Here is a 21023-nt window from a genome sequence, read left to right as displayed (position 1 = left end):
AAGCTGTCACCGCAAGTCATTACGCTTTCTCTTTATTACCAAGTGGTTGATGCAGTCTAAATTGGATGCCTAATTGTTATTAGCATCACACTTGTCCTCCAACTATCTGCTTTTAATTGCCAGAAAACCAAATGTCAGTTGTGCTTGAAGAGCCACCCAGACTGCAGATGTCATGACATTTAAAACCAACTGGCTAACTGGGTAGCTTGTCATTTAGATCGACGCTTCACAAGGGCCATTCCCATTTAAGAGGGTGAATCATCATGAAGCCTTTTCATCCCCACTGGAAAGTGTTCATGTCCTGTGTGAAAGACAACTTTGATTATGCTATGAGTCATTCGGGACATCCACATGAGAAATAACCGAGCGAGTGACGTAACTGCTATCGTACCCTTTTGAACCGCGCGTACACCAACAAGCAATGTGTCCAGAACCAACACCTTACAAGATTGACCAGTAAACAACTCCCCGGGCGATCACAGCTCAGACGGCTGACCTGTCGGTCTGCACAGTAGTCTGTCCTAATAGGGCTGATGGTGCGTGAGAGCCCCGCTTGCCAAGCGAAGAGGTCGGTAAAAGGGGAGAGAGGATTAGCCAGGGTTGGCAGTGCCATTAGACGCCTGAATGATGCCTGTATTGCACAAAACCGGTTTGACAGGAAAAGTCTTCTGGGTTATACCGCTTGTTCGTTTAAGGCACCTGTAGCAATTAACTCAGGCTTTTGTCAACATCGCAGCATTGCTGCATCCTTACAGCACATTACTTTGGGGGCCGCCATTTGTGACCTCCGTTGAAAAGCCACCCACCGCCAGATGCTAGGCAGCTGGCAAAGGGGCTAATGGTCTCATTCTGGATGCATTATCCGACAGGGACTACAAGGACGCAACCCACATTAACCTAAAATGCTTTGTTTGTATGTATTTCTTTTGTACACCACACGTATTTGTAGTGATTGGCACACACTTTACTTTTTGTTCGTTTTCGGTGGTTTAAGGGCAGTTATATTATTTTTATTTCTTGACATTAATCTACATTCCATGGTTTTCACCACAGTGTTTAGATTGTATGGTGAAGCATTGAATCTGTTGCTGCAGCCTCACAGATTTCCGTGTCGTATGAATCAGTGAGGGTACGAGGTCAGCTCGGTTTCTCCGCTCACAGAGTTGAGATGAAGGTCCGGTTGGCAGTTGTTCTTCCTGGGCTGACTCTCTTTCCGGCGTACCGAGGGAGGCGTCCTCAGCATAACCTCCTCGTTATAAGGACTCCGCTCAAGTGCTCACAACCCCGAGGCTACCCCCGTCTATAAGGACGTTAAAGCCTCCAAATGTGTGCTGATGCTGCGAACATACGGAAAAGAAATGGCCAAATCAGCTGACACTGCAGATTCAAGCAATCTTTTTTGTTTGTACTGTTCAACCAAAACATGTTGAACCTTTTACCTTGGAATCCCTTTAGTTCCAGTAGCCCTGCTTTTCGTCATGCTTCTTCTTCGTAAAGATTCTGAGGACTTAAGACCCATCAGTGACATTTAGACTTTGGTGACCAAAACAAAGTAGGTATTATAAAAGCATCAATAGGACTTGTACGTATGTTTTTGGTCATTATTTAGTAATTACGAATAGAAAAAGAAACAAAAGCTAACACTTGGATGTTCTTTCCTTATTTACTGTTATGTTTATCTCCTCTGACCTTCCAGTGCAGTCACCTATACTGCTTATTTCATCATGGTCTTTAATTTGCGTTCAAATTGGCATTAAAAGTCATATTTAAACTTTGCCCTACCTCAAGTCACAATAACATCTGTTCACAGCTAATAGCTAGATTTTACTGCAGCCTCAATGAATCAGATGCACACAAAGTCACACAGACAGACATGTAAACAGACAACACACGCACACACTCAAAGTAGCGTGTTGCCTTCTGACTTCCCTGTCTGCTTATACTGTTGTCGTTGTGTGCCTGCCAACCTCCTGTAATCCACTTACCCCCTGCTGTCTGTGCATTTATGTCTTATGTAAGAGGCCAGAGGGCGATGTTAAAAGGCCGGCCTACCAAGGCTGTCCTGCACTAGGTACATGCTACAGGTAGTGGTGTCCACACCAACAAATAATCACACAGACACACACAAAGGCCAGTGAAGCGCCTCTGTCAGTGGATTTCCTGATCCCAGGGATCCAGACAGGGGAACTCAGAAAGGGGCTGAATAACTCAGATAACCATCTTGAGAGACGTACCCGAGCGTCCTCACGGACTCCATCAGCATGTTTTTCAGAGTGCCACGACTCACTCCAGGTTACCTCCGGTTTCTGCAGGTAAGATTGGGCCAGTGCTGAACTGAATTCTCTTCAAATATTTGTTACTGCACTCGATTTTACATGTTCATAAAATAACTGAAATGTTTCTGGTATTGCTACAATGTCCCCAACCCTTACTTATCTGTATTAACAAGGAACAGCCCTGAAATGATGCCATGGCATGCAGTGCCTAGATAAAATGGTCAGCTGCTTGTGTCTCGTGTGGCAGTTCCTCAGCCTACCTGCTCTCCCCATGTTAAGCAGCAGCGATGGACTGCTGAGTCAGAAATGGCTTGCCCTTAAAGAGGGAACGAAGAAAGCGATTGCCACCTAATAGCACCACATTTGCACTTTAGACTTTGTTTTGATTTAGTAGTAGCCTTTCGAACGGATGTCTCTGTGATATTGACATGCCAAGGACCAAGTCCAGGTGACTGACAGATGCTCTTTGCCCATTGCTGGTATGCGCTTGTCTGTTGGCCTCCAGCTCGCAGTCGCTGAAAAACGGGAGGATCATTAGAGTGGTGCATTGATGGAGTGTTGCTGGCAAGGCTTTAATAGAGGGGAGTGCATAGTGATCAGTCCTTATGAGTACGGCATGCCTCACACAGAGTGGTTGTTTCGCTTGGTCTAACGCTGCCGTATTTCAATGTCAATTTCTAAGCCATTCATTATGTCCATAATATACAGACATGACACCAGGGGCCCTTAGACATACACACCCATGGGTATGGCTTGGCTAAAGTATCAGGTTGCCTTTGCTTCTTGATATGTCAATTAAATTAGGTGTAATTATAAATAAACCTCTGACTTGAGTTATCTCAAGCATAGAACAATAGTTTATTTGTTGATAAAGGGTGAACACAGCAAAATTGGGTTGTGTGCTGCCCATTATATTACCTTTTTTATTTTATATATTTTGAATTTTAACAACTAAACAACTAAAGTGACTTAGCATTAAACAATATTGTGGTTATTGAATACCCAATTTGCTGTGTGTGTGTGTGTGTGTGTGTGTGTGTGTATAATAAACATCCAGGACTCACCACCACTAATAGTCTGCATCACTATAATCGACATGGGTAAGAAAGACGAATGACCATGCAGTTTCAGACAGTTTTTTGGGCCAGAACAGGTCTAAAAAACCCACATTGTGGGATCTAATCATAACCCATAACTTTATGATTGGCGGTTGTTTAGATGACTTGGCCACTTTCTCTATAACTCAGTCTGGTGGGGTCGCTCTGCTGGAGCCTCTGTGGTGGAGCCCTGGTATGCATGATACATTGTTACTGCTGCTATTCTATCAGCTCATTATTCTTTCCGCTTGAGCTACTTCACAGCATAATTGCAGCATCTCCCTGGTCTCGGTTCACAAAAAGCAGTCACATTTATACTGCAGGTTATTTTCCTCAACAATGCACTGTTTTGGAACGGTCCATTGAATCCTTAAATTACAACTATGGTTTTCAGCTAACTGTCTGTGGCGTAGCGCCATTAGAACAATATAGAGCTTGTATTATTTTCACCTCTCTGCATTTTATTCTCTTCAAGGGGCCAAGTGAGGAGCAGCCCTTTGTCTCAAATTGGATGAGGCATCTTTGTTTGTTATTTATCCCAAGAGAAAAGAGGGCTTTTATATATGTTTGAAGGGAACGTGAGGGTTGGTTAAATGGGATTTGGTTACTTTGTTAAAGAATGCTTTGGGGAAAATCTCAAAATACAATTCATTACAGTTTGGTCGGGGGACAAATGTATCATTTTTGACACTTTTACTTTGGACTTAAACATACTGAATCTTGCCAAATGTACTGACAGATGATGAAAGCAAGGGTGTGAATACAATCATGAGATATTTACAGAATCAGAGATAATGAGATAAGATAGATAAGGCCTGTATGAGTAAGTGTAACACATACCGAGAAAAAGAGATCTGCTTCCTGCAATAATATGTGTAATAATAATAATGAACAAAACACCAGGCAGTTTATTCTGGCCTGTCACTCAGTCCCACTCAGTGATGAAAGTACAGTGAACACGATGTTACCTTACAAACAGTAAATATGTTCTTATTAAGGTAACAAAACACGAAGGGGTGGATTATTGACATTTCAATCTCAAAGCACTCACCTTCACAAACAGCAATTTTCCACCACCTAGGACATTTTCATTCCCACATTGTAATGACTAAATCTGGGCTTGCTCTCTCTCTCTCTCTCTCTCTCTCTCTCTCTCTCTCTCTCTCTCTCTCTCTCTCTCTCTCTCTCTCTCTCACACACACAATCTCTCTCTCTTTCTCTCACTCTCTCTCTCATTCTCTATCTCTCGCTCTCGCTCTCTCTCTCTCTCTCTCTCGCTCTCTCTCTCTCTCTCTCTCTCTCTCTCTTTCTCTCACACTCTCACACAATATCTCTCTCCCTCCAGACCCAGGCCTGCAGACCAGTGTCTGTGCGGCCCCCGGTTGAGAGGACCCTACCGGGCGTAGCGATGCTGATGGGGGCCCTGGGGATCGGTATGTGTGGTTACAGCTCCCAGCAGCTGGCCCTCCACCACCGGCCCTCCGCCCGCGTGCTCCAGTGGGCCGGTGCGCACAACAGCGTCCCCTCTGCCGCCATGATGGGAGGAGCCAGCCAGAGGACCCCCTTCCTGGATGTGAGCCGCCAGACCAGCGCCTGCATGGAGGTTCCGCCGCCGTCCTACGCTGGAGACAAAGTGGCCATGAAATAGCCTGGGTCCCATACCAAGATGGCCATGCCTCGTAGGTTTCTGTTCAGGTAATAGTGCACGTGCACATCTCATATCGGAGCGGCGCCGGCCCGTGGACGCACGCGGCCCACGCTCCCTCGAGATGTGTCTGTGTGGACCTACGTGAACTGGACCTGTGTGTTGGCGTGGAGAATGTGTGCGCGTTAGCTCAATGATCCCATAGTGTCAGTTCCGGTGACCGGTGTAAACTAGTACCAACCCTTCATCATCTAGAGCCAGTTTGGAGTTTGTTCACAAACACTTAGATTGGATTGTGTTAAGGGTTAAGAGTTGATCTTAAATAAGCTCACGTGTTTCATCTGCTGTCTGTGGCGTGTGTCTTCGCGAAGGCTGAGTGGAGAAAAAAGGAAAAAGGGACGTGATGCTTGGCACGGCTCTCATGCACGCAGATGGTGGTTGGCAGCATGTCTCCTGTATACCCTCCCTCCCCTCCTCTCACACACACACACACACACACGCACACACACACACACACACACACGCACACATGCACACGCGTGCACACACACACACACACACACACACACACACACATGGCAGATATCCCTGTGCAACTGGGTTGGCCGGTGGCTCCAATTGATTTCAATGGAGTAGAACCAGGTGCCGCTCATCAGCGGGCCTTGGCATTTAGCATGAACTGGCATGGGTCTGCCATCAGCACTCATTCACACATCATGGTGGAAGACAGTGGTTCCAGAAGACTAGGGACAAATCACATTTTGTGGGAGCATAAGAGAGTCTGATGATGGGGCTGTGGTACTTCAATCCAGTACCAGTAACAGTGTACAGAGTGTAGGCTTTGTCTTCTCAAGCCAGTATCTACTCTGTGTGTGTATTGATTCCATATCTATCTGGAGAGCAGCTTTGTACTTGACCCCGGTAAACAACAGCGCTGTATAAATACACCTCTGTGGATTATGGGTCCTAATTCACCTGGGTAAGACAGTGAATGGCGGCATGCACGGCAGTCTCTTCCTGCCTGAGCCTGGCAGCCTAAGCCAATTTCCTCATTAAGTATTAGCCCTGGTGGAAAATCATCACCTTGGCACACACACACACACACACACACAACCACCTGATCTTGTACTTAGACTAAGTAGCAACAAGACAGAGCCAGGACAGGACCTGACAGTTCCTGTGCATCCCCACTTCTGTGCCGTTCTCCCTGCAGTGTCCACCACTAATAAGCCCCCCACCCTGCCATCGGACACCCTGGTCCTGATCGGTTCTGCCCTTTGCAGAGCCAGCAGGTGGGCTTGTGGCGAGACCACTGAGTGTGGTTGAGAACGCGTGCTGTGCCTTATGGGGATAGCACAGATGCGGTCTTGTTGTTGTTGTTGTGCTTGTGGCACGGTTAATGGCCTGAAACTCAATTTGTACTCATGGGAGAGATTGAGCGACATTTGAGGATGAGCTTTCGTGGTTGCTGGTTGTTCTTTTTGGACTAGTCTGCATAGCCACACCTTTCTAACTCAGAGCCGGGAAATCATTCCTATATTTATAGTCTATCTATATTATAGTTTCATAACGTTGAGGTCAGAAAGACCCAGTGATCCATTTCCCCCCGCTGCCATGAAGAGTATCCCGTGTATCCCGGTGTGGCTGTGAAATGTGAGGATTTTTGCAGGTTGGGAGACGGTAACATCTCGACAAGGGCCTGGCTGGAAATCGGTTTTGGAGTAGCGCCCCAATAATGGAATAAACTTCTGATCCTACTAACACAGTGGAGCTGTAGGCTACTGCCACCCAGGTTCTATATCTAGTGGGTGCTGGTGTGTTTAAATAGTGTCACATATGCATATTGGTACAGTTTATTGCTTCACCACAGGCCTCATCGGGACATGGGTGAGAGGGGGGTTGACAGGGTTTAACAGACACTCTTGATGCTGCCATGGTCTGCAGAAGGTGTACAGAGCATTAAATAAATGCATTGATCTCAATCAGAGGGTGGGTAGAAGGCTTCAACCACTGCACCAAAACAGCTGCTTCTCTGCATTTCCCCAACTTGTGTTAGAGAACTGCTGACATGACATGAGACTGCATGAGATACATGTTCTTATTTTAATTATTTAAGAAAAGAGTGTTTTGCACAAACAGGATGCATAATGATTAATGCGACTGAGTGAAATTGTTTGGAGAATGTTATGTTTACGACTGTTGCACTTTTTGTCACCCCCTGGCTTTTGCTGGGCCTAAATACATATATTTTGAACAGTATGTTGTATTGTATTCACCGAAAAAAATCAATAAAACGATCAAAACTGCTTGTGTTATTTGAGAATTGAAATGTCAACACTTTAGGTCCATAGTGAAATTATTTTCACTAATGTCACTGTGTCATCAATGACAAAAGTAGGCGTTCTCATCATGTAGATGAATGGCCTCTCTCATAAAATACTGTACATATTGTACAGGAGACCCCATCCTCGTCATAAATGCATGACAAAGTTGTATGTGCACATAGTGATTGTTTTCTTTATTAGATCTTTTATTGTGATCTTTCTTCGTGATCTTTAATGCCACTTTGGTAGCCTAGACATTGTGATAAACCAGAATCGCACTTGCACTACACACTAACTACTAATGTGTTTTATCCCTCATCTGATCAGTTTCCAATAAGAAAATTTAATAAAAAAATATTCTGCACGATCATCTGAGATAAGAAAACAAATACATTTGTCATTGAGCAACACAAGTAACCATAAAAAAAAAAAAAATACTAGCACTTGCATAAACATGCAGACTCGTCTCGGAAACCAGCAGCAAATCAGACTTGAGATGTAATGGGAAGAGGGGTACAATATCATTTGGCGACTATTCCCCCTAGTGGATAGAAAGAAAAAACATCTAACATCGATGCAAAGTTTTCTTTAGTTTTTAGTATGTCGGGTGCGGATTTAAAGGATTTACCCATGTGATTTTCCCCCATCGTGTGGAAATAACATGTTTGCCTTAAAAACGAGAAGAACATGTTCTTGTGTGTTCCCTGCCATCTACCGCACACCCCTCCTCATAAGCTGAAGACAGCGAGGGGAAGTTGTGGATGAGTGGCGCGGCGGACGGTGCACACAACAACGGGACTCGGCGATTAAGACATAAATAAAGTGAGTTTGAACCTTCTTTATTTTGACCTTTAACGGGTTGGTGTACAACGCTTTCCCCGAAATAGTTTAGTTTTTAGATTTGTTTTGTGGCGCGCAAACAATGACGTATTTATTTCATTATACGGGGCATGTTATTGATGTACATCAACGCATCCATCGGTGCATGGAAGTTTTGCAAATTGCTCATCGAGTATACTCAATGCGTTATGATTGTTTTACATGCTAATATTTGTCTTCTGACAAATGTAAGTTTATTTAAGGGAGGAACTTTGTGAATAACTAACGCTGTTCGCTGAAGAAGAGACGCCTCTACTGCGACCATGCGTGTCCCCAGATTATGTCTTATCTTGCAATGAGGTTCATGGTCTTCTAGATGTGTTGCAAAGGCAATTCGACTATTTCGAAGTCGAGTGTTTATTTTGAGAGTTTAAAAGAAATACCTTCCAGAGTTATGTGTGTTATAGCCCGATAAAAGCATAATGCATCTAACCAGGCAGGGCACATCAACACCAGACAATGAGCACATGATCGTTGTCTGGTGTTGATGCGCCCTGTCTGGTTTGATGCACTATGATTTTGTCGGGCTACCAATTCCAGATACCTTGTTATTTGTTTGCAACACCCAAATGGGAATTCAAATAAGCACTTGTGCACACCAATGACTGTTTTGTAAACTTCACTCCGCCTAGCCGGGCTCTGGGCTCATGATAACTCTGGAGAGGATAACCTATTATTTCACTTATGTCAAGATGAAAGCTATAATCAGTGTGTGAGATGAGACCCTGATGTCACTGTCTCAAAAATAACCTGTTCACTCGCCCAAAAAGTGAAGGTGCTGCATAACATGATTCCTATGGTGAACAATGTATTTAAAATAATATATATTAACCCATATATTCTGATCGTTTGTGTGTACGTGTTGGTAGGCCCCAGGAAGAAACAACTGCAGGGTGCCCATCAGAGTGCATCATGGGTCACTTCTCCAGCAAGGAAAACCACGGGGCCTCAGGTTGGTCAACACAAAAGGCTAACACTGTAGTTACACTGTGTGTGTGTGTGTGTGTGTGTGTGTGTGTGTGTGTGTGTGTGTGTGTGTGTGTGTGTGTGTGTGTGTGTGTGTGTGTGTCACTCTGGATGTTGCCCCTTCAGTACTCCCTCTCCCCTAATTCTGGTAAACCACTTTTAGAAGCTCCATCATGTTTTCTAAAAGGATTTTCAATTATATAATACACAAAAGTGCACGCACACACACACTGCTAGTCTGCTAGTGAGAACAAAGCCAGCCGACTGCCAAGCCTCAAATACATATTCTCTTCTTCAGAGAAGAGGGGGAACTAATAAGAAGGGAAAGAAAGGAAGAAAGGAAAATAACAGCGAGGGGGGGAGTGCGAGCAGACGTGGAGGGCAGTGTAGAGAGAGGAACAGACCTGAGGGACAGACCGGGGAAAGGACCACACATGCATTATAAAGGAGAGGACAAACAAAGAGAGAACCGGACGCCTGTGTGTATTTTGTCTTTGTTATTTTTTAAACAACTTACAATCTTGGCTCGCCTCCGTTTTGGAGCTGCTCATAGAGTGGTCACTCGTCTTGACGTCCCGATCGCTGTAACGAACCCAATGCTGTAATGCTCACCCCGTGACCCACCTGCCCCCCCCCACCCCCCCCCCCCCCCAGTGCCCAGCTGTGATGAATCGGCAGAATTCCCCGGCTCAGCACAAGTGCAATGGATTAATCATAGGAATCCTCATTTTGTCCCACACGCACGCAAACACACGGAAACACACGCACATTTTTGCAGCGCATCCGCCTACGGACAGATGTGTACAAAGACAAACACACACAGGCATACAAAACCTTTCCTTTTAAAGGCGTCGTTCTGGGATTCTTTTCACTCGTACACAATGACTAGTGCGTTAAGGTCTGCAATGTGAAGATGTGCAAATAAAGTTGAATGCAAAGTTTGCAGTTCAGATGTAAACCAGGGGATCTTGAGGTATTTTCCTATTCCTGGGCGGGGGTCTGGAAAGAGACAGCCCAGCCTAAAACAAAGTTCACTTGTCTCATGGTCTTGCTATGCGATAGATGACTATGAGTTTGAGTACGGTTCAAGGCCAATTTACTGCGCTCCCTTCGGTGTGTATCTCACCCACTCTTGGGAGCATGAGTGACGCAGCAGTTAAAACATAAAAGGGGGGGAAAAGAAGGGTTATAGGAGGAATGCCCATATATAGACGTATTGGATCGTGGTTTCCCCCCCTCTTCTGCCACCTAAAACCTTGGCTATTTCATCTAGACGTGCCAGATTCTCTAAAACCTGGTCAACATTCTAGACTGGTTACCGCCAGGCAAATTATTTTGTACTTGAGATTTTCTTTCTGTATTTTCTTTCTTCCCCTATTTATTATTTTTTTTATTTTTCCCCCTATATATGTCTTGTGAGCAATCCATTCCCTCTGTGTATAAGCATCTACTTTTTTTCTGTTTCCGTTCTAGGCGGCCATCCAGATATCTTCCACACACCTCCTACATCTCCCACCAACGACGGGCCTACCACACTCCAAGTCAAATGCCCCAGTTCAGCCCTGTCCCCGCTCGTAGCCCAGGTGTCCTGTCCACCCCCTGTCCCAGCCAAAACCCCCCTCCCACAATGCACCGGGAAGAAATCGGTCAGCGCCCCCACCACACCTATACCACCCCCCGATTGGAAGCCTCCGATCCCGCCCTCCACTCCTACGAGTGTCGCGATTGGTGGATCTGGGGAAAGCCTCCCGACCTCACCTAAAGTGCAGGTGGCCCCACCTGGGTGTAACGGGGGTCCCTCCACTTCCACCCCGGCCCCCAGGGCCCAGGGCACCCAGCGGTGGGGAGGCGCATCGAGCCCAAACAATAGCCCCGTGGCGCCGGACGCCCCTGCTTCTCCTGATGCCAGCCGACCCGAGCGCCACTGGAGGGAGATGGACAGTGGGCTGAGCCAGTCCCTCAGCAAGGAGGCCCCGAGGGAGGAGATGGAGACGATGCTGGAGCAGTGTCGGACCACCCTGGGTCTCACTCAAGACGGAGCGCCTAGCACCACAGGTGAGACCGTCAGGACTGTGTCCCAGTGTTTGAGGACTACCTCCACTGGTTTTATTCACTCAAAATTATTTTTTGGATTAATCCAATCATAATTTAGTCTATAAAATGTAAAATAGTTACCAGAGTCCAAAGTGATGAAGGTGCTTGCTTTATCAGACAAGAAAAACTAAACTATTCCTATTACTGTGATCCACAAACCAAATATTTTAATTGAATTGCAACATTCTGCAGTAATAGCTTATTTGTTCTTAATAAATTACACGATTCATGGATTATCTAAATTAGATTTGGTACATTTTCTGTACATAGACTAATTGACTAATCTTAGTTTTTAGTGCTTGTTTCTTATCAAGATTTATCTACTGTTTATCAATAATAGCGCTTGGGTTGCAAGATTTTGAACTAACCTGCCCTGCAGAAAAAGATACAGGTTGAAAACAGGAAATAGAAAACCAAAATAATATAGATTTAACTGTTAGTTAAGGTTTTATTGCGGCTACATTTTTCAATGCCATGAATGGCTGAATGTTTACCATGGATACATTTATCCATTAGACATTGACTGTCCACTTTTTGCATTCTCTCCTCAGAGTTGCTGAAGTGTCTTTTGACAGAGATCAACAGTCTGAGGACTAACTTGCAGGTAGGAGCAGCAAAGTCTGTGTGCATTCCTTGGTTGTGTTGTGAAACTATCCGTACACATTTTTCCTCCTATATGGAAAATATCACCCTTCCCATTCTCCACTGAATTGAATTCCTACAGATACATGTAGCCCTGGAATTTTCAACACATGCCTTTGGCATATGTCGCAGGGTCTTTGGGATGAATATAGAACTGTAAACAGGAAACGTTGCACACGCCAATCTGACGCATCGACACTGTGTGTGTGTGTGTGTGTGTGTGTGTGTGTGTGTGTGTGTGTGTGTGTGTGTGTGTGTGTGTGTGTGTGTGTGTGTGTGTGTGTGTGTGTGTGTGTGTGTGTGTGTGTGTGTGTGTGTGTCCCTCTGATGATAACATCCCACCAACACGCATCCACGTCCATTTTCCAGCAGTGGGAAAACTGGAATGCACCCCTCCCCTCCCCCAGGCTAATGGAGATCTTCCTGTCCTCTGCTCCTCCTCGGAGGCCCAGGGGAAGGAAGGAAGGAAGGAAACCCCTTTCATATTCTACATAGGGCTTTATTATCTCTCCTATTGCTCCCTCTCTAGTCTCTCTCTAGCTCGCTGGCTGGCTGGCTGGCCGCCCACCTCCCGAGCATCAAGGTTTTATTTTATTTTTAGCGATAGAGTTTAGAGTAAGCACAGTGTGTAAACTGTAAACCGCTGCACCAAATTCTCCCAGGTTACTCTGAAGCACTTATTTTCCCCCTAATTTAACTCTCACTAAACACATCCTTGGCATTTTGACACGGAGGTCAACACGTTTTGTTTTGAAAACGATATGCCCGTATCGAATGCAACCATCACACCCATGACTTGCATCACCCCCGGGCTCTCTAGTCCCTCAGTGCCTTTCGTCCACGGAGGCAACAGAAAGGCCGGTAGATCTGAGCTGATCCGTGTGTCAGAGCGCAGATGGAAGTGATGACGTTTTGAGTCATCAGTTTGAAGGAAGCGGCGGTTTGTGTAATGAAAGTAATGTTGTGCAGGTTTTGAAACACGTTTGTCACGCCACGTGTTAACGGAGCCTGCATGGGCTGACCCCTAACGTCTGGCCCCACACCCGGCTCTGTCTGAATCTGACATCCTGCCTGCGCTCATTGGGTCCCCTGGTGCTTATGTTCATTTGTGTAGAAGAGATATTGGAGAGGGGAGGGAGTGGGAGAGAGGCAGGGGGTGCTGCTTTTGAGGGTAATTTCCTGTCTGCTGTGTGTTCCACTTCCTGGCCCACCCTTATGAGGATTCTGGCCGGGGGATCCAACCTTCCTCCAGATCTGTCCCAGATCCCAGCAGCATGCAGCAGCTGCAACACAAGTCTGCCCCCCCCCACCCCCCTCCCCAATAGATTGAGAGATTTAGAGTTAACCCCCACTTACCCAGTACACGTGTGTGTGTGTGTGTGTGTGTGTGTGTGTGTGTGTGTGTGTGTGTGTGTGTGTGTGTGTGTGTGTGTGTGTGTGTGTGTGTGTGTGTGTGTGTGTGTGTGTGTGTGTGTGTTGTCAAAGAGAGGTAGCCTGGTTTGTCTGTAACCCAGTCACAAAAAATAAACCCCCGAAAGGGTGTTTACGTTGGGCCCCCCCCCCACCCATTTGGCTGATCTCTGCTGCTGCTCTGCGAGTTTGTTTCGACTGTATGAATCACCCTACCTCCCCTCCCCCCAGCCCCCTCCGCTCTGTGTTCCTTTCCTGGGAACCTTTTTGTGGAGAGGGATGGAGAGTGGGTGGTGCCGGTGCGCGGGTGGGTGGGGGAGCGGTGGGCCTCATTTGTTAAGAAGACAAAACTTGTTTTATTTAGTTGTGATGAAAGAGGCTTTGGCCTCGCTGGCAGTATTTATGCCTATGTGCGTTTGTTGGCCATGAAAGAAAGACACACACACACACACACACTCACACTCTGACGTACACACGGACATGCAGTCACTCTTAGTAACACAAATAGTGCACTGATCTATGGAGGGGTGTTGGCGGCTGGAGAATCACTGGTTCTAGTTTGGTCGGTTTACCCCCACTTCCTCCTTGGCTCTCCTTTTTTCCCCCTCCCTCCGCCGCAGAGCTCCCCTGGCCCCTCCCGAAAAGACAGGAACTTTAAAGGAAGAAAAATAAATGAGCCGGCAACTTCTTCCCTGCTTTGCTTCTTATTTCCTTCTCATCATCCCTTTCATCCATGATCACATCCCCTATTTCGCAACGCTTCCTTGGACCAAACATGCCTTCTTGGTGTTTATGTTTATCGTCAAACGCTGCTCATTTCCATATTCTCCCACATTATGCCTCTTGTCTGTTCTCAACACTCCTACGCTATCATTATAATACCTGGTCTTTAGCCTCCATTTTTATGTTAGTTTTTTTTCATTCGCCCTTAAAACCTGACTACTATCTACCATTTAGTGTTTTGGGAAGCATAAAGCATGGCAATGTCAAGGGGCTTTGCTGCAGACGTCATGATGAAGCAGGAATATTTTATTTGGTCAATAAATTATTCTTTAAAAGTGTCACACGTATTTGTGGCAACATTGCTGACACAATTGTGCTGTCATTTATGAAATTATTTCCTTCATATTAATCGGCTATAAGGACATGACAATACAATATTGTGATGATAATGATGAGGGTTTCAAATGTCCAAATTAGCAAATGTTCAGCATTTGCTCCAAAGGAACTTTATTCCTCCCTCGCTCTGTCTCTTGTCACTCATTAAATGAGTGAATGGACATACCTAATCTTGCATACATTTATTATGAAGGCACGTGAAATTTGCATTCAAGGGGGTCTGTGTGGATGTGCTCGGTCGCTGTTTCAAATTTGCAATGCAGTGCAAATGGACAATTGGACTCGTGGTCCGTGTAATGCTCATTTGCGATGTGTCTCGGATAGTTTTTTGGTACGAACAGGGATCTTGTAGATCATGAGAACGGGCTGAGGACGAGTGAGAGGAGATGTTTTATGTCTTGGTGATCGGGGGATTGGAGAGATTGGGGAACGCATGACGAAACTGGGATGTTTCCCCATGTATACGTCCAGAGAACAGGGTGTGGGTATTAATTCCGGGACAGATGTTACACACACACACACACACTCACACACACTCTAAATCTCCTTGTGTGTTGGTTTCCAGCAATTGGGGCGTGTTTGCACGTCCAATTTGTGCACATGTGGGCTGGCTGCAGTGTGACACTAGGTCATGGCTTAGGTGTTTGTGTGTATATGTATGAGGGAGAATAAACAGAGCCTTATCTCTGTGATAATGTGGGGGGGGGGGGGGGGGGGTGGTGTGTGTGTGTGTGTGTGTACCAATTTAAACAATTCACCCAACTAAGTAGTGAGTCCTCTTTTTGCTCCCCACTTTCCAACCTCTCCACCCACTGTGACAGCATTTATTTTCTGTTGCCTGGGAAAGTGTGTTCCAACTTTTAATTTGAAACTGAGGATCTGTGCGAGCAAGCCTGACTGTGCACTCGGCTGAAAAGAGTGTGTGTGTGATAGAAATGGAAATATGATATGTGTGTGTGAGAGCGAGGGAGGCTGGGAGAGACTGCGTCCAGTATAATCGGGCCCAGCTGTGGTCTTGTGAGTCTCGCCGGTCAGATAAGGGGAGCGACTTGGCAAGGGTCCTCTCTCTCCTCCTCCTCACTATCCATTCTTCATCTAATTGCCTGCCTGCCTGCCTCACGCCTCTACTCCTCTGCTGCGCTCGCTCAATTTCTCTGTGCCTCAACGTTTGCAGCAAGTCTGTGCAGGCCTTAAACCACTATATTATTAATTCTCTCCCTCAATCTCTCTCTCTTCTTTGTTCTTTTTTTTTTCTCCCTCTTCCCCTACTCATGCACGTGATTGCGTCAAGTTTGTGTGCGATTTCACAAACGGCCTGTTCTTGCTTACCTCCTGGTTCCCGTGGCTCAGAGAGCTCTTTGTGGTTGTGTGTTGTAGCGTATCTGCGAAGGCAAGGTTTGTGCACGTCCAGGGCATGGCAGAGTCTGAAGGAATTCACCGGAACTGCACATGACTACACGCCCCCACAGACTCCACTTCCACTTCTTCGAATCCAACCGCTCCTTATTTCCACAGAAAGGCGATGCAGGTTTTTATTTTTTTATGAAGGCAGCCACTTCGGATGATGAAATACTGATGAGTGGTATTTGCATGGAACTATGTGAGGCTTTATTTGTATGATGAAAGAAGTGAATAAATACACCTTCATCTTTGGCTGTGGCAGTAAACAAACGATTATGTCAAACCACACAACCTCAGGATTTAAAAACAGGAACGGTTACTGGGGACAGAATCGCGGGCCGGATAGCCTAGTGGTTCAGTCTAGGTCGTACCACAAGCAGCGTGGCTCGTAGTTCGATCCCCAATGGCCATAATCTACCTGTTGCAAGAATCCCTGAGAAAGATGCCTAACCCCTACCTGCTCCTTAATGACATGCATCTACAAAAAGAAAAGCTCTCACTATTGATAAGTGTCTGAAATGGCTGTTTTTATTATTGTTTTTATTTTATTATTTATTATATGATATTGATTTAGATTGTTCCAAATGTGTGGTCACTTGTCATAACAAACGTAACATAAGTGACCTCACCCGACAGCTAATACTGATTGTCTTTGCGACTGTATTGGCTGCTGACTTTTCAATGTTCAGTTTTGCTTAGCCCTACTTTAGAGTATGACCTCATCAGAGGTCACTGTCCTCCCCCACTGCTTCTCTTGACTCTTGTTGGTTATTGCTGTTGATTCGCTCCGACCATCCCCTCCGCTGGTGGCCAAAAGGCTGATCATTCAAGAATATATCGCTGCAGGATTTAATCACCGAAATGCCCTAAATGTAAATGATCAGCTAAAATCCTTGTAAAAATATATAGATTTTGCTTCAATCAAGTAGAAGTAACAATGGCTTTATTAAATTACGAACTGAAGGCTGTCTCAGGAAAATGAAAAACAACATCCTAAGTTTAACTCAACGTTGTATAATTTTGTTCCCCCCCCCCCCCCGCAATGCAGACGGAGCGCATCGAGTGGCTGCAGTTCCAGACTGACCTCCAGGTGGCGGTGGCGGTGGCGGACCGTTTGAGGGCCGAGGCCGAGGAGGACCTGTTGGCGCTGAGGGGGGCCCACAAGGAGGTGGAGAGGGAGCTGGCCGCCGCTCACCAGAGGCAGAGGGAGGCCGACGCGCAGCTGGAGTCTCTGAGGGGGGAGCTGAGTGAAAGTCGGCAGAAATTGGCCACCGCCTCCCAGGCGCATGGCAAAACACAGGCCCAGGCTTCGACGGAGGCCCGGGATAGGCCCGACTCGTGCGCTAACAGCCGGGGTGGCCCCGGGGGAACGGACAGGGGCCGGACGAGGAGCCTGCACGGACCAGGGCGAGAAGGCACTGCGAACGGGGGTCTGAACGGAACGGCGGTGCCCAACGCTGTCACTAAGGGGGAGGAGACGAAAACAGAAACTCGGGGCGTGGCCAGGAGGTACATGAGGAATGTGACCGGTGAGGGCGGGAGCAAAGAGACGAGTCGAACCAATGAGACGCGAAGGACGGGAACCACAGAAAGGTCAAGGTGAGAGGTCAATGCTGTATGAAGGCGGTTTCTAATAACTTGTGACCTATTCACCTTTAACAGATTGTCTTAAGTTATGAGCAACCAAAAGTAGACCCCTAAGATTCTCAAATGCATGTTTGAATTAGCTGGAAAGAAGCCACATCATCAGTCTGATACAGAAGAACTGAAATACGGCACCAGTCAACCCCTGTCAGAAGTTACAGAAACCTGACCTGATTTTATTAAGACTGCTATATCCATCCATAGGTGCCATAGAGCCTAGCATTGGTGCGGAGGCTGAAACAAGTGTGTGTGTGTGTGTGTGTGTGTGTGTGTGTGTGTGTGTGTGTGTGTGTGTGTGTGTGTGTGTGTGTGTGTGTGTGTGTGTGTGTGTGTGTGTGTGTGTGTGTGTGTGTGTGTGTTTCACTCGTCGTCGTGCACCAATCATCACCCATTTCTCTCGCTGGACACCATTTTCCTGGCTATTATAATGGAAAACCGATACCCCATTCAGTCGACCGATGTCGCCATGTTTGTGGTCGCTGGTGAATGCACTCCATTTTCTCCTGGCTCGGCGGGGACACTTGAGTTTAAGGATTTTTGTTAGAATCACCCGATTGACTGCAGTTGTGGAACCAGGGTTCCAAAAAATCCTATCAAAATGGTTTGCCTGGCTGCCCAAGCATGTCCACTATAAAGTGTGTGTGTGTGTGTGTGTGTGTGTGTGTGTGTGTGTGTGTGTGTGTGTGTGTGTGTGTGTGTGTGTGTGTGTGTGTGTGTGTGTGTGTGTGTGTGTGTGTGTGTGTGTGTGTGTGTGTGTGTGTGTGTGTGTGTGTGTGTGTCACACAGAAGTCTCTCCAGAATAGCGCTCTCCTTGGATTCCCACACGGTGCACAACGGAACCCCCCAGTCCAACACTGGCACCACGGCCTCCTGTACAAACAAGGTGACCCATACCAGCTCCAGGAGTATCCCCTCTATCAGAGCATTGCACTGGGTCCAGTGGCTAACAACATGCTAACGGGATAGCCACATGTTGATCAATGTCATTTTCTCTCTTCAGAACTCGAACCAACCCAGAGGGCAGAGAGGCTTGGACTGGCCAGAGAGCTCCTCTGCGAACGCCGGTGTGTACATTCACTTATACAAAAACACCAGGTATCGTGTTGGTAAGCTGCTGCTGTCGTGGCGGTGAACAGTTTGGGTGTGTTTTGTAGGGAAACGGGAGGAGCTTCTGAACAAGTATAACTCCGCCCTCAGCGAACTGCCTCCCACCAAGTGAGTGCATGCACGCACACGCACGCCATGCATGCACGCACACACACACACACACAGGCTACATTCTTCTCTGAGCCCTCCAGATGTAAATCTTGAATATTCAATAATGATCCAACCTACACGGTGCACCGTAGATGGGCATAATTGTTCCATGTTGGTGGGCTTGGAAGACAATCGCCGATTGTGGGCCTTTTTTTTTTTTTTTTTTTTGCGGTCGCTTTCGCTGTGTAAGGCGGGAAGCCGTTCTCACTTCCTGTGTGTTGTCGTGGCCAGGTCCCAGGACGGCTTCAACATGCTGCTGCGTCGCCACGGGGGATCCAAGCGCAACTCGCTGCTGCGTTGGTGCCAGAACCGAACGCTGGGATACAAGGTCACCACCGACGCTCATGACCATCCCTGGAATCGGGGGGGGGGGGGATCCCCCACTCCCTGCATTCCTTCTCACGATCTCTTCCTTGCTAATTAAGGGTGTTTCTTTCTTTCCCTCTGGGGGGGGCTAAGGCCAGGGAGGTGTCAGACTCATAAATATATGGCCTGTTAAGCCCTTTGAGACTGTAACTGTGATTAAGGGCTGTACGGATACAATTGAATTAATGCTGGGGTTGGAGTTTCGCTTGAATTGATATGTCATTTTAGTTTATTTTGTTAACCCGTTTATTGAGGGGCTCCACCTCTAGTGGCTGGTCCGGACCGGTTTAGTGGGGGGGAGATACTCTTAATTTCCGTTTTTTTTGTTAAACGACTGACCCATGCTGTTTCCTGTCGACCGCAGAACATCGACCTCACCAACTTCAGCAGCAGCTGGGCGGACGGCCTGGCGTTCTGCGCCGTCTACCACACGTACCTCCCCTCGCACGTCCCCTACCCCAGCCTCAACCCGGAGAACAAGGTCTGGACCCGGGGCGCAGCGGCCGGCTCACCGCTGTCCAGTCGAGGTTCTGTTCTCCAACATGAGTTATTCCTTGATTGATTTTTCTTTATCCCCGACAGAGGGAGAACCTCAACCTGGCGTTCAAGACGGGCGAGAACGTCGGGATCACGCGCTCACTGGTGCGTCCTTTTTTGAAATTGCAAATAATCCGGTGGGAACGCCGCGGCAAACGCCACGCATGCTTTGTTTTCGTTACATAACAGGCTTCTTCCAATATCTAATCGATACATACATGGGTGTTTGTGCGTCTTGTGTTCCCCTCCCCTCCCCCCCCCCACCTCAGACGGCGGACGAGATGCTGCGGGCCGGGGGTCCGGACTGGCAGCGGGTGCTGAGCTACGTGGAGAGCATGTACCGCCACTTTGAGATGTGACCCCACAGCTCCCACCCGCCATGTGGACGGACGGACGGACGGACGTTCGGACATCCAGACTGACGGACCAATGACCACACGTGTGCCTCAGAGACCGGTAAAAGGCGGACGAAGCAAATGTCTGCCGCGTCCACGTCAACCGGTAACGGAACACCTCTCTCAAGAGACGGGACACACCGACCAAACCCTCAGTATTGGTTGTTGGCGACGCCATTGTTTAACGAGGACGGGACGCCATTGGCTGTTTGACGAGCAAGGGGCCAGTCCTTTCGACCTATCAGCCCTTTTCACAGAGCTGTCATCGTCAAACACGGGTGTCGCTCATGAAGCCAATTAAGGGTTGGCTCCTTTTGGATATAACAGGGCAGGGGTACTCGACTAATCCCTAGTTGGGCCTACCACCCCCGGGGCCTGGTACTATAAAGGAGCTGACCCATCATTAGTGTAATGAGCACACCCGTGCTTGTCCCGCGAGGACACCTCTAGGAAAAGGATCAATTGCCCCATCGGCCCACCTATCAGGGATAGACTGTACCATCAGTTCTTTCTACATACTGTTGTCACAGCCTCATGAGACGGTACTGCACCACAGTCAGGTCAAACACTAGATCAGCAGTTCTCGCCTCATCGCCGTGCCTTTTTTAACTGATCCGTGATCTGTGGACGTGGTGTCATATGTTCATGCCTGGTGATTCTATGCACACTCTGTTAATATGCACTTTTGTCCGCACTTTTTATGTGAGATTCTTCTGCCTGCCATTGGCACATGAGGGATATGTTTGGTGATGAGTTGTGTCTAATAAATGTATCTTGAATAATGTAAAAATAAATATATATGTATATGTGAATTTGAATTCCCTTAACCCAATTAGCTACAATTACAGCTGTTTGACTTCAGTCTTTCTAATGGAAGCTGCACACCACAGACCAGAGGCTATAATGGAAAATGATCCTTATACGCTTGCATGTTTTTTTTTTATATATACATCTTGCTATATTTTCTTCTT

General features: G+C 47.0%; 2 protein-coding genes across 2 annotated transcripts; both read left to right on the top strand.

The window, feature by feature from the left end:
* Window positions 1-2261: 2261 nt before the first annotated feature.
* LOC311361903 (uncharacterized protein) lies at window positions 2262-5021 on the top strand (the record flags this gene model as incomplete). The annotated part of the gene is made up of 2 exons (XM_084481701.1): window positions 2262-2312; window positions 4719-5021. The coding sequence occupies 2 exons, from the start codon at window positions 2262-2264 to the stop codon at window positions 5019-5021; spliced, it is 354 nt and encodes a 117-aa protein (XP_084337827.1).
* Window positions 5022-8066: 3045 nt separating this feature from the next.
* Window positions 8067-21023, top strand: LOC311361818 (uncharacterized protein). Its single transcript, XM_084481639.1, has 12 exons — window positions 8067-8164; window positions 9091-9173; window positions 10661-11242; window positions 11833-11885; window positions 16902-17452; window positions 18284-18380; window positions 18498-18561; window positions 18652-18712; window positions 18986-19082; window positions 19485-19601; window positions 19703-19762; window positions 19927-21023. The coding sequence occupies exons 2-12, from the start codon at window positions 9134-9136 to the stop codon at window positions 20014-20016; spliced, it is 1812 nt and encodes a 603-aa protein (XP_084337765.1). The 5' UTR covers window positions 8067-8164; window positions 9091-9133; the 3' UTR covers window positions 20017-21023.

Source organism: Micromesistius poutassou (genome assembly GCF_964030765.1).
Source record: "Micromesistius poutassou genome assembly, chromosome: 17".
NCBI lineage: Eukaryota > Metazoa > Chordata > Actinopteri > Gadiformes > Gadidae > Micromesistius > Micromesistius poutassou.
The sequence above is the reverse complement of the archived record's forward strand: the minus strand, read 5'-3'. Positions and strand labels throughout refer to the sequence as shown.